Source organism: Nasonia vitripennis (genome assembly GCF_009193385.2).
Source record: "Nasonia vitripennis strain AsymCx chromosome 1 unlocalized genomic scaffold, Nvit_psr_1.1 chr1_random0002, whole genome shotgun sequence".
In the NCBI taxonomy this organism is placed as follows: domain Eukaryota; kingdom Metazoa; phylum Arthropoda; class Insecta; order Hymenoptera; family Pteromalidae; genus Nasonia; species Nasonia vitripennis.
The window spans coordinates 1,735,119-1,749,991 of NW_022279588.1; the positions used below are offsets into that span (position 1 = coordinate 1,735,119).

The 14,873-nt window shown below is 39.8% G+C and overlaps 1 protein-coding gene across 11 annotated transcripts in view; it reads left to right on the plus strand.

The window, feature by feature from the left end:
* Positions 1 to 14,873, plus strand: part of LOC100678509 (nuclear pore complex protein Nup160 homolog) — a 311,275-nt gene that overhangs the window by 14,163 nt on the left and 282,239 nt on the right. For 9 of the 11 annotated variants that reach the window (XR_004345105.1, XR_004345104.1, XR_004226940.2 and 6 more), the window contains exons 2-3: positions 11,076 to 11,389; positions 11,470 to 11,587. The exons of the other annotated variants lie outside the window; for them this stretch is intronic. Coding sequence is in view for 5 of the 9 variants with exons in the window: in XM_031925542.2 (XP_031781402.1) it covers positions 11,076 to 11,389; positions 11,470 to 11,587 (432 nt within the window). In the remaining 4 variants the exon portion in view is untranslated. The remainder of the gene's footprint in view (positions 1 to 11,075; positions 11,390 to 11,469; positions 11,588 to 14,873) is intronic. 11 annotated transcript variants of the gene reach the window in all.

Genomic DNA, 14,873 nt, shown 5'->3' on the forward strand with positions numbered 1-14,873 from the left:
CATACATGTGTTTTTATAATTTCATACAATAGATCTTGTGCGGGCACAGTTATATATGAACCAGTATTTATGCAGACTTTTGCGGACTTATCCGGAGTGGTGCATAACTTTTCGGGAATGTCGAAACTTACAACGGGACTTGTGATGACAGAGAGTGATTATTGCTTTAGCACAATGGTAGTTGTGCGGACACTTTTATACATACACCACTTTGATACATATAATTATGTACATATATTTATTTATCTATTATTATTACTAATCGTTCAATTATAATAGCTAAATGAATAAAAAATAAATTTGAATTGTTAATTAAACAACATTAATAACTAATCTTTAATCGTCAATTAAAGAACAGAAAAACGTGTTTTTTTTAGTATTTTATCTTTTTCTCGGAATCGAATCAATGAAATCACTCATAATTCTCTCTCTCTCTCTCTCTCTCTCTCTCTCTCTCTCTCTCTCTCTCTCTCTCTCTCTCTCTCTCTCTCTCTCTCTCTCTCTCTCTCTCTCTCTCTGATTATGTTTGGTACGTATCGCCGAGAGCGATTATGGGAGTGATCAGGCGTGAGATTTTCCCGAAGAATTTATCACTTGAGATCGTCCTGCATCGTTTAATACAACGTAGAGAATTCAGCCACCTTCCCAAAAATTCTCGCAACGCACTCGCGTATCCCAACTCCAGCCCGTCAACTTACTGGAAGCTCACTCTCCGCCCGCAATTTCGTTATAAACTTGTCGCAATTAATTCGGTGCCCTATGGTGCTACGCACCACAAGCAAAACTCTGACACATGGCTCGACCTCTGCCTGGTCGACGAACAGGATTGCCTAATTTCAAACTGGAAGACTGACTCACCATTCATAAACGGACATGACCTCATTACGGCTACACTCGACGTGCAAATTCCACGACAAGCACCTAGAACATACTCCTATAGAAATTACAAAGACATCAGTGCTGAAAAACTAAACAACTACCTCAACACATGTGACTGGTCTACAATCGACACATCATCCCTTGACGCATGCATCAGCACTCTCAACACCAACCTAACGAATGCCATCAATCATCTCGCCCCATTACGGACTGTAACACCAGGACCCACACGACATCCGTGGTTTACCTCGGCTCTTCGAGACCTTGTGACTGAGCGGGACAGACTATACATGATATTTCGCAGGACACGTCATCCTCGAGATCAACTTCTTTATACACTAGCAGTAAATAACGCACATAAACAGGTCGAGGAAGCCAAACTGAACTACTATCACTAACGACTATCAAACATAACAGACGTAGGGGAAATCTGGAGAGAACTCGAGAAACTTGGAATCACCACCTCCAAGGAAACCACTCCATCTCGCTTCTCAACAGATAATCTTAACAGATACTTCAGCGGGATATCCAATGATCCACTCGCCCCTTCTGTCGACGAACAACTGCAATCACTTGATAATCTGGAATATCCTGTCCACTTAAGCTTCAGTGAGATTACGGAATCGGACGTGTTGGCCGCAGTTCAGCATTTCACCTCTCAGGCCAGGAGAACTGATGGCATCCCACAGGTTGTTGTCTCCAAGGCCATGCCAGTACTCGCGCCCATACTATGTCGTATCTTTAACCTGTCCTTGAGCGAGTCATGCTTCCCCTCGGACTGGAAAAGGTCACTGGTGCGTGCACTCAACAAAGTCAGTTCTCCAAAATCCAGCACTGACTATCGTCCGATCTCACTCTTATGTTTTCTATCCAAGGCGCTGGAGTGGCTGGTACATAGGCAGCTTTCTCATTACCTGGAAACTAGGCTCTTCCTTGATGACCTACAGACAGGTTTTCGTACCGGTCACAGCACGCAGTCCGGCTTAATAAAGTTGACTGATGATGTCAGGCTTGGAATAGACAAAAAGAAGGTCACACTTCTTCTTTTTGATTTTAGCAAGGCGTTTGACACTGTGTGTCACGCCAAGCTCCTTAGAAAGCTAACCTCTTTCGGCTTTTCTAAGCAGGTCATCCGATGGATTGCATCTTATCTCACGGGAGAGACAGCAGGCCGTCATTGGTGACGACAATCAACTATCCTCATACCTTCCGCTCAATACGGGAGTCCCTCAAGGATCTGTACTGGGCCCTCTACTTTTTGCACTGTACGTCAATGACATAAGCCTCTGTCTGGACGTGGATATTGCACATCTGAGCTATGCGGATGACCTGCAGATCTACACCCAGTGCCACCTCGAGGAGCTTGACTCCTGTTCCGACAGAATGAGAGCTAATGCCGAGAGGATAAGGTGCTGGGCTGGGCATAACAACCTAAACCTCAATGTCCTCAAAACTAAGGCGATTGTCCTGGGCTCGCCCTAATATACCAATGCTCTACCTACAATGGCTAACACTTACATCAATATAGGGGGAGCCCGGGTCGATTTTGAATCTTCTGTGCGCAGCCTGGGTGTCGTGCTTAACTCCAAACTAACCTGGAAAGAACACGTAACACAAATGTGTAAGCATGCTCACTCTCTTATGTATAGGCTATACTTTTTCAGGAAAAGTACGAACTTCGGTCTGCGCAAACACCTCGTCCAGGCCCTACTTTTCCCGACCATAGACTACTGCTCACTGGTTTACTGCAAATTGACACAAGAACTCGACATTAAACTACTAAGACTGGTTAACACAGGTATACGTTACATCTATGGTCTTAAGAGGGACGAGCACATCACGCCTTACAGGCGCGAGCTGCAATGGCTCACCACTGCCGGACGTAGGAAGTACTTTGCGGCCTGCTTCTTGAGAAAGCTCTTTAACAATGCTAAACCATCTTATTTAATTGCCTACTTTGACTTCCACGTCGCACTCCGTCCTGTGAGAGGTGAAGCGATACCGCTAGACATACCTCCTTTCTCGTCGGAGGCGCTGAGGAATTCATTTCACATAATCGCCGCATACCTTTGGAATTCATTACCCTCACGATTACGAGACATCATACCGATCAATCATTTCAAAAGCGAGGCTAAAAAATACTTTTTTAGCCTTGAAAATTCGTAATTCGTAATCATCCTCATAGCAAACGAAGCACTTACCTCTCATACAGTTTCATACATCACCATCATTAAACAAAACTACAAACACACACACACACACCTTCAAGCACACCTACACACATATCCTCAATCCAATTAAACTTTAAATTATGTATCTGTATATACAAGTATTGTACAACACATTGTACAGCAAATAAATAATCTAATCTCTCTCTCTCTCTCTCTTTCTCTCTCTCTCTCTCTCTCTCTCTTCGTGAAGGGTAGATTAATAGATGATATACTCCAAGCCTAGGTCCATTTTATAGAAGCTAAGATAAAAATGGTGTAACTGTTAGTTAAATAGAGGAAAAATTTGACGCCCTTGACTCTGACTTGTGCTCAAATCTCATCTTTGCAAGAAATACCCCCCTGTTGCACAATATACTATTTCTTAACACGTACATGAAAAAAACCCGCTTCCATGCATCGAAAGTGAATAACAGGCTTCTCATTTCGAGCGTGATAGCCATTCCTTTCCATTGCAGCAGAGTTTTCCAGTTATTGTGCAACATAGAAAAGCGTGTATTTTCAGTATTTGATCTATTTCTCGGGATCATATCAACGATATCACTTGAAATCACTCGAAATTTGTAGTATTCTTTCTCTCTTGCTCGCCGAGCTATTAGTATATTACGATACGCGTGACCTAAGTTGCCAATTATTGCACGGCCTGTATAAGCGCCCGAGCGCAGTGAGGGTGATAAAACGCCGTGCACTAATGGGCTGCTTAGTTCAAAAGTATCGTATACAATTTTATAGCACAGCTGCTTAAATCTGACAAGTCTCGCCTATCCGTGATCTAAGCAGTTCATTACTGTACTGTGGGATTAGCGCACGAGCGTAGCGAGTGCGATACACACCGTGCAATAATGGACAACTTAGGTCACGGATAGGCGTGACTTAAACGCGGATTTAAGCCACACTGTGCTATAATAGTATATTGTGGAACTAGAGGGGAAACGGGCTATTTCTAACGAGGGCGAAATTTAAGCACGAGTTGGAGTCGAGGGCGCCGCAGGCGCCCTAGATGGAGACGAGTGCTCAAGTCTCACCCGAGGTAGAAATTTCCCTCCCCCCCCCCCCTTGTTACACACTACTTTTTTGACAAGTGCCTGTAAAGACCCGTTTTCATGCATATAGAGTGAATGGTAAGTTGCGCATTTTGAGTCGTAAGCCACTCTCTTTCAAAAATTTTTGAAAATTCTTCAAAAATTTGATTTATTTTGAGTGTTTTTAAGTAGCGGGAGGAATTAGCCATTCCCTCTCGCACGCTCGAAATTAACAGCTTGCCAGTCACTTTAGATGCATGGAAACGGGTCTTTTTCATGTACGTGTTAAGAAAAATTAATCAATAGTTGTTAAACGAAATATTGCCATAAAAGAAACCCACATGCAATATTGAAAATCTTGTTTTTTATGAATTAATAGAAAGAAAACAAAACAAACGAACCTGAGATAGAAGCTGAGATAGAAATAATGCAGTTTTCAGTTAAACAGAGTATACAGGGTGAAAAATCTAATTTTTGAACCTTAATATCTTTAAAACCAACTGGTGTTATAAACAGCCCCGAGAAAGGGCTCATGGTACTGTATACTGTTAATCAAATCCAAAATTTGAACTTGATTGTTGCCTTTTTACTCCAGTTTTGGAATTTCATAGAAAAACGTCTTCGTTTTTCGCGTTTTTCTATGGATCTTCCCCATTAAATGACTCAAAATTATAGTTATGTATAGTTCTAATAATCTTCAATAATCATGTTAATTTTTAGAAATGTTAAACATTTAGTTTTTGAGCGAAAACAATTTCAATAAATTGCGCTTTATAGTGTGTAATAAAAGAACGACGAAGGATAATTTAAAAATTCCGCAGTATAAAGATATGTAATTTTATTCTTCAAAAGGTACATATCAATCAATTTACTTTAAATAATTTTTTTTACAGCTTCATTACATAATACTGAACTCTCAAAACTAAAAAATCGCTATAAAAAAATTAGTTAATAAAATGTAAAAACGGACTTATTGTTAAATAATAAAAGAACGACGAACGATAATATAAAATTTCCGCAGTAAAAATATAGGTAATATTATTCACTATAAGGTACATATCCTTTTACAATGCCGCGACCCTAAGCGGGTCTTAGGCGTTGTCGTCCAGATTGGACGGGTGGGTGCCTATCACCATTACACAGCGCGTCCTTAGGTTCCGGATAGAGGAACAGCCCCTGAGAAAGAGGTTAGCTGCGAATAAATTGAATAAGCAGCCGCGGACAGCCGATAGGAACAGGCGTGGGTGTGATGAGCCCACACTGTCTAACGCATTCATCTAGAAACACTACGCAAGCGCCACAACAAAAAAAATACTTCACATTATCTCTTATCTCTCAATCTATCTCTTTCATCGCACATTACAAAAATGGGCAAAAATCTTGCTGTCGAGGAGGATGCGGGAGCGATGACAACTGCCCCGAAAGGGGATGTGTAGAATGATTCGTCACCTGGTCTTACGCGGTAACGATGCCAGCGAAGGCGCGCTGCCTTGCAGGGGGGCGTTAGGATGCGAGAATGAAACCGTAGTGTGTCTGACGACGAGTTGACACTGTCCTCGTCAAAGTTGGAAAGCTCTCATACTTAGTTCTAGAGAGGTATGGGGGTTATCACCTCTAGAACGGTGGATTCACCTGCGATCGGAACAGGATCCGAAGCGCGCGGGTTTAACATACTATCATGGCTCAAAAAATTCAAATCCGAACCAAAAGAGACTTAAGGGTCGGAACTTGGAATGTTCGCAGTCTATACAGAGCAGGCGCGTTTAAAGAACTCGTAAAGGAAGCTGATATGTACAATCTAGATTTGGTAGCAATACAGGAATCGCGGTGGCCAGATGGCGGAGTACTAGCATCGGGTAAATTCACGTACCTGTATGGGGCCGGGAGTGCGGGATCTCTAGGTACCGGATTTCTCGTAAGCAAAAGCATCATACGTTCGGTTAAAAGTTTCAAATCCGTCAATGATAGGCTCTCGTACATCATTATCGAAGGTGAATGGTATAGATATGTATTTATTAATGTACACTGTCCTACGGAGGACAAAGAAGAAGAAGCTAAGGATCTCTATTACGAAACTTTAGAGCAGGTAATCGACCAGTTCGCGTCTTACGACACAAGAATAGTATTAGGCGATTTCAATGCTAAAATAGGTAGGGAGGAAATGTTTAGGCCTACCATAGGGAAGGAAAGCCTGCACGAAGCCAGCAATGATAACGGTATTAGGATCATAAATTTCGCGGCGGCAAAAGATCTTATAATAAAAACTACGTGTTTTAAGCACAAGGACATACACAAGGCAACGTGGACATCGCCGGACGGGACCACACATCTCTCATTGAAAAAAGACGTCATACTAACGTTCCCGACGTAAGGGCTTACAGAGGGGTAGATAGCGACTCGGACCACTTTCTAGTAGTAGCCAAATTAAGAGCTAGACTCAAAAGAAGCTACGAGATAGAACAGAGCGAATTAGGTACCAGATAGTTTCAGGCACTTGAAGAAGCAAACACATCGCCGGGGGGTAATGACGAACCGAAAGCTTATGGGGGGACATCGAAAAAACGGTAAAAGAGGCCCGAACAAAGTACTGGGTAAAAAGAAAAAGCCAAAGAGCAAACCATGGATTGACGAAGAGTGCGAACTCTGATTTGAAAGGCGCAAAAAGACTAAATTAGATAGCTTACAAAATAGAAGCGATAGGACCGTAGAAGAGTATTCTAACGTAAGGAAACAGACGAGCGCGATCTACAGAAATAAGAAGCGGGAGTGTCAAAAGAATCTTATTAGGAGAATAGAAACTAACAGTAAGGAAAATAACCCCCGCGAAATGTACAGAGGGATTAACGCCATCAGAAAGGGTTTTAGGAGTAAAGCGCAATTGATGAAGGACAAAAACGGGGAGCTCGTAACAAATGACAACGAATTACTGTCGCTGTGGAAAAATTATTTCGATAAATTATTAAACGTGCACGAAAATAGCGAAGAATTAGGGGACGAAATTCACACTGCTGAACTCCACGTGGAGGAACCAAGCTACCAAGAAGTAGAGGCCGCGATTAAAAAACTAAAAAACAAGAAAGCCGCGGGAAATGACTCTATACCAGCTGAGTTACTCAAATATGGGGGCGTCGAGCTCACTTTCAAAATCTATAAACTAGTATGTGCCATCTGGAAAAATGAAACAATACCCGAAAATTGGAAGTAATCTATCATTATACCGATTTTTAAAAAGGGGGATAAGACTGCAATAACTATTGGGGTATCTCACTTTTAGCAACGTGCTACAAAGTTCTGTCAAACGTAATACAAGCTAGACTCACTCCATTCGCGGAAGATATAGTAGGAGATTATCAGTGCGGATTTCGGCGCAACAGATCGACGAGCGATCAAATGTTTACCATAAGACAGTTGTTAGAGAAAAAGTGGGAATTTCGCGAAACCATACACCAACTATTTATAGATTTTAAAAAAGTGTACGACTCTATTAAGCGAAGCAAAATGTATCAAATTCTAGTACTTCTCGGTGTACCGAAAAAACTCGTGAGATTAATTCAAATATGTCTGAACGGAAGCACGGGAAAGGTCCGAGTAGGCGGTAATGTATTAGAACCCTTCATGATACGCGATGGTTTAAAACAAGGGGATGGGCTCTCTACGGTGCTGTTCAACTTAACGTTAGAGTATGCCGTTAGAAAAATGCAGGTTAGCCAGCTGGGCGTAACGCTTAATGGAACAACGCAGATACTAGGCTACGCAGATGATTTGGATATACTGGGGGATTGTAGGGAAACGGTAGCAAGAAACGCGGAAATCCTCATAAAAGCGGTAGAGTATACAGGGTTAGAAGTGAGTGAATCAAAAACAAAGTACATGATTGTGGATAAGCTAGGCATCTGCAGAGGGGAGGAAGATCTCAGAGTTGGGAATTTTACTTTTGAAAAGGTTAGCGAATTCAGGTATTTGGGTACAACCATAAATGATAGAAACGAGATTAATGTCGAAATAAATAAGAGATTCCATTCGGGTAATGCTTGCTTCTACGCCGTGAGTAATTTACTTAAGTCGAGGCTGTTGTCTAAAAACGTTAAAATAAGAATATACAGGACAATAATACTGCCGGTGGTTCGGTACGTGTGCGAAACATGGGCTCTCACTAAGCAGGCGGACAACCGTTTTAGGGTATTTGAAAATAAAGTCTTGCACAAAAATATACGGGCCGAAGAAAGATGAGGAAACCGGGGAATGGAAGAGACTACACAATGATGAGTTACACAATCTGTACGCGTCACCAAATATTAACAGAATAATAAAATCGCGCAGATTGGGATGGGCAGGGCACATAGCGAGAATGGGAGACGACCGTACGGCAGCGCGTGTCATGAAGGGCAGGCCGATGGTAGCGCGACCTATAGGTAGACCTAGACGTAGATGGGAGGACAACGTAAAAGCGGATCTAGTAGAAACAGGACGGGTGGGTGTCGATCGGAGAAGTGCATCTTGGGTGGGGTTGACACAAGATAAGGCAGCGTGGAAGGCTTGCGTAGATGAGGCAATGAACTTTGGAGTTCCAAATGCCACTTAAAAAAAATAAATAAATAAATAAATAAGGTACATATCAAGCAATTTACTCAAATTCATTCTTCGATAACTTCATCAGTTAAAACAGATCTCTTAAAACTAAAAAATCGCTATAAAAAAACACCGTGTTTCAGTAGAAACAAAGAAGATGAGACTTAGTGGCTTAAAATCCACTTAGTAGAAACTGAGATACAGTCGTATACATACGCACACACACACATACATCCATACGGAAAATTTTTAAAAACACTATTTTTCAACTTAAAATACTTCAAAACACACTTGCAACATGTTTTTAGACGAACTCCAAAGATCTACTATCTACTATTATATTAAAGTGCTTAAAGTACCTGTGTGCCGTGAAGCCATTCACATCTTTTCTCAATAACTTAACATCTAGGAGTTACCTTGACACCTGGACATCATCTATGAGGCGGATATAATTTTCGGGCCTTGAAAATTTAGGGCCTTAAAATTTTTAACCTTAATATTTTTGGGCTTCAAAATTCACAAACACATAGCATTAAAAAAAGTGCATACCTGCACAAAGAACTATTCACAGCATGCCTTTGATCTTAACCAAATCTGCAAATAATATCTTGTGATATGCAAAAATGCATATTGGATACGTCATTTCATATCCACAAACACATACCTTTAGAAAAAGAGCATATCTGCACAAATGATTATTTGCAGCATCCCTTTTTTCTAAACCGAATCTGCAGATTACATCTTGTGATATGCATGAATAATTAAGCATTCGTCATTTCATATTTACAGACATAAAGCTTTAAAAAAAGGGCATACCTGTTCAAAGAACTATTCGCAGCAACCCTTTATCTGGACCGAATCTACAGATAACATCTTATGATATCCAAAAATACATACAGGATATCTCATTTTATATTCGAAAATACATACCTTAAAAAAAAAGATCGTATCTGCTCAAATGATTATTTGCAGCATCCCTTTTTTCTGGACTGAATCTACATTCATACAGCATTCGTCAGTTCATGTTCACAAACGCATAGACTTAAAAAAAGATCATATCTGCACAGATAATTATTCCTAGGAACCCTTTATCTGGACCGAATCTACAGATAACATGGATGGATGGATGGATGTGTTACATCTACCAACTCTTGTTACAAGAGAATTCTTAACAAATCATAATAATTTTTCGGTAGAAAAATACTTCAAAAATAGTTGTATTTTACGTAGGAATTGCGAAAATTTCGATATCTTGTGATCGCTAAACATGACCTATCACATAGAGCCAAAACACGTAAATCACGCGTTTTCAATTGGTTCAAGAACATCGGAATTTTCGCAATTCCTAATTATAGTACATATGTTTATAAGTACTGAAAAGTAATTGCAAGTATTTCTCGACAATTGAAATATGCTCCGAGTGCTTTTCGACGATCGAAAGATGCTCCGAGAGTTTTTTTACCATAAGATGCTCGGAGGGTTTTTCAACGATCAAAAGATGCTCAGAGTGCTTTTCGAAGATCGGAGAGTACTCCAAGTATTTCTCAACAATTGAACGATCCATGCAAGTATTTCTAGACGATCAAAAAAAGCTCCAAGTGCTTTTCAACGATCTATATGCTCCCGAATGAGATCGCATAACCTGCACGTAGCAGAAGACACACTATTTATTATATAAAATTGTTTTGAAATTAAATAAACATAAGGGTAATCGTGTAATCGTGGTTTTAAGCATTATTTGCCACGACCTATCGGATGGAAAGGCCTAGAACGTCTTACCACACTTTTTTTGCATCATTGTATTAAACCTAGGGCCGTAAAAGAACCTCACGACTTCGGGAATAAAAGGCTACGGTAACTTTGTAGTGCATCATTAAACCTTTATTATTCCCAAAAATAAAGGTTATACGAATACGTAATTTATACACAAATGCGAACCTAAAATATCTCGAAATTTGGTAAATTCTCCCCAATGGATCTCTCGACACGGTGGGAAAGGGGGATTTGTGATATCAAAAATCACATTAAAATGAATGATTTTTATAGCACTGCAGTACAGGGCTGCTTATGTCACGGATAGTTGTGACATAGCGGAATAGGGCAGACAGATGCTATAAAATAGTATACCATACTTGTAATCTAATTTGGCATTTTTTTGGCATTTTATTACACGGCGCTGCGGTATAGCCCTCGCTACGCTCGGGCGCTAACTACGTACCGTGTAATAAAGTGCCACTTAGGTCACACGTATCGTAATTTACTATTACATTACATGATGGGGGGTGGGAGGTCGTAGGGGTAGTGAGGGAGAGTATTGACAAAATAAATATAATATATGTATATAATAAAAATATTTAATGATTTTACAAAATTTCAGGAGGTAGCCAAAGTACTTTACAAGATATAAAAGTTCCAGAAAGAGCAGGCGGATATTCATACAAAAATCCATCTAGATATATTACTCGTAATCGTTTTATTTATTGGCGAATAACTCATGATGTAATAGAACTTGTCGAAGAAAGTCTTGACATTAACCTTATAAACAATCGCGTTAGGTACAAGTTTACTGATACGCCAATTTTAGATGGGATATCAATTCATGAAACCTCTGAAATAGTTATAATTTTAATTATTACAGTATCAAGTATACATAAACTTTCATTTACTCATCCGAACAAAACTTACAAGGAAGTAAGTATAATATTTACTTTTAAAACGGAACCATAATTTTTATTAAATTGGTGCTAACGATTAACTAATTTTTTGTATAGGAACAAACGGTCGTATCACATGTAGATCGGACTATGCAGTCTATCTTTAGTGAAGCATCTATTCATAAAGCCAGAGATCCTCACACTTTTTATATAATTCCATCGTCTGGATCAACTAGTAAGTCATGCAATAATATGTTTTTATATCTTTCTAATACTTCTAATGATATAATATTTACAAAACGTTCAATGATCTAATATAAATGATAATCATATTAAACTTCTTATACTTATAGCGGGGATGCGTCCGTTTATATGGCTACTGCAAATTGATAATTTTAATGCGTTTCTCAATCTATTGTGAAACATTCACTTTACAAGTATGCAGATATTTGCGCTAAATATGGTGTCTTGTGTGGATACACATCATGGGTGTCTAATTACAATAAGAGAGCGCGTAGAAAAGTGCAATGTAAATGGCCCTCGTGGCGCGATATCAGAGCTGTTTCTTCGCGAGCCAGAGAATCTCGGTTCAATATCGGGGTCCGTCATTGTTTCATTGCACTTACACTCGTAACAACGGCTAATTTTAGCGATTGGACTGTTATTATTTATTTATTTAACAAATAGAACAAAATTGATGACATTAATATTTTTTTTTTTTACGTGAGAATTACAAAATGCAAAAGAGGGAACTGGTGCAAAAACTAGACACAAAACTCCGGAGACAAGTAAAACCGAAAGTGTGCTACAACTATAATATAAGAAATGACGAGAACATCATTCCTCAGAGACCTTTATTACAGAAGGTATTTTAAGCCTGTTTCCTATAAAGACTCCTTTACACAGTTGTACTGTCCTATAGCAAGGGGTGCGGCAGCGCCATGATGGCAAGTATAAGTTTTATACACTGTGCCGCTGAAAGCATCGCAATCCTTTACACCTTTTACGAATCTATGTTTTATACTATTTGTTCCGTTAAGTATCCTATTTTAAAGATTTGTATTAGATCTATCTGTCTAAGACAGAGTATACAAAGCAGTGTTCTAAATTAGAGACCGTCTTGGAAATCTCGTCTGACATCAATAGACCGTACATGCCACCAACCCATCACTCCAGAACATGTAGGTCTGCAACATTAAAAGCGAGATCGACAGCGTGATGATCGGCGGCCCTCTGCAAGTTCAACAATTTGATCGAGCTCATATCGTTTGAGCTCAACGACGATCTCGTCAGCTAAAATGATGACTTCACCAGATAGTTCTAATTGCACTAGAGCCTCCTATACGGTACCTCTACTCTGTCCTCTTTTTCCATAACCTACAGCAACTCTAATCTCGACCTCAATAGCTCTGCAGCTACGACTCCGCTTTAATCGTATAAGTTAACATCCGAACTTGATCAAGACTTGTATATGCAACATTTCACATCAACCGAGTCTCCAGTGCTCTTAAAATTTAGGTTGACGGTTCAAGATGTGTAAGTTCTCAGGATGTTTGTCTGTTCAAAAGCTTTTGAAAAAATTCTGACCGTCCCAAGAATTCAATATAGCGCATTAAATATGGCGTACTCGCCAGTCCACTTTTCTGCAACAAATCATGTCAGATCAGTTTAAAGTATCGATATTATAGTTTTCAGGGTCTCTGAAACTCAATTCAACATTGAAATTCCAAAATTTAAAATGGTAAACCCAACGTATTTCAATTTACCTCCATTAAACTGATTGTACCGTAATCATGATTTCAGGTTAGTTTAAAGTATCGATATCGAGGTTTTTGGATCTCTGATGACAAATGTCCGCCATATTATTTGCACCATTGGGAATTTTAAAATTTTGATGAAAATTAAGATTCACTACCTCGAAAACCCCCATATCGATTCTTTAAGCTGATATTTTGTAACGTTATGCTTTGGACCTGATTTGAGAATCGGTATCACTTCAGCTTTTTTGAATGCCTCAAGAGAGATCTCTTTTTCAATACACATATTATAAATATATGTTAAAGGTTTGACTACAAGATTTCAAATAAGTACAATAAATTATTCCTATTCACTCCGCTATTTTTAAATTTTAATGCTTCGATCATATTAGTAATTTCTAGGGTGTTTGTTGGCCTAAGAAAAATCGACATAGAGTTTATGTCTTGCATTTTCGGAAAACTATTGTCTAAAACGCAGCTGGTTTAGTAATACTAGCACAGTAGCAAGATTTTATAATTTTCAACCTTCTTATTTCCACTACGTCAGTGGTTTGGATTAAAGTGATATGGACAAAAATAATGACTCAAAGAGAGACTCACAGAATGACAACAAAAAGTTTCAGTGCATATAATTATTGCCGTTTTATTATTTAAACATTTTATCAGTATTTTAAATTTGTCGAAATTTGTATTCCTGCATCTATCTACATAATATTAATGCTCAGATAGAGGTGCGTTAGTTGGGAGTGGGGTGCCGCAAGAAAAAAGTCGGGTTTTACCTTTAGTGATGCGTTTATTCTTAGAAAATACTCTGTTGCGCTTGTTAAGCGTCCGTCTCGGAGTCGGTCCGCGAGATTTTTAACGAACAAGGCGGAAATCTTGTGCGATGCTGCGACGCAGAAGCACCTATCTGCGGGAGGCGCGGTATTCGCGTTGGTCGCTAAGTTGACCATTACAGTCGGCGCGCAGTTCGAATCCGCAACCAACGTCTGATCAAACCTCAACATTCCGCCCATCTCGTTTAGTCATAAACGATAGAAGAAAAAGAAAATTTACAATTTTAGAATTACAACGTAACAGTTTACGCGTTTGAGTTCAAATAAAGCAATTATTTCGAAAACCTAGAAAAGAGAAAAATTATCTATCTTGCTTCTTCTTCACTTCTTAAAATAACCATCTTGACTATGGGCCTCTGTAGTGTGGTGGTGTCGGTACGTGCAGTGGCTACTCTGACGAACCTATTTTGCTACAATTCTCCCCAAAGGCCAGCGTGAAGGTGGCGACGTTTCGTGGCGTAGCAGAACAAGATCCCCGATCTTTGGCTACTATTTCTGCGCTTTCCATTTAACTCGGCACTGCGATTGCTGCAAGTATTCATGAGACCATTTGTCCCAGAGATGCTGAGTCATCTGCGTCACACGCCGCCAGATTTTCATTATTGGTAACACCTCATCCATAATTCGCGGCTCTATAAACAGAATTGAGGAATTACCAATCAGAAAATGAGCGGGTGTAAGTGCTGCAAGGTCAGCCAGATCATGGGTCAGAGGCAGCAGCGGTCTAGAATTTAAGCAATCCTCTAACCTACACAACAGAGAATACATCTCCTTACAAGTCAATTTGATTTCTCCTACTACGCGTTTAAAATGGTGCTTGACCGACTTCACCGCTGCCTCCCAAATTCCACCAAAATGGGGGGCCGCAGGTGGGTTGAAATGCCACTGCGTACCAGTAGTATATGTGCAAGGATAGGGACAAGATGGC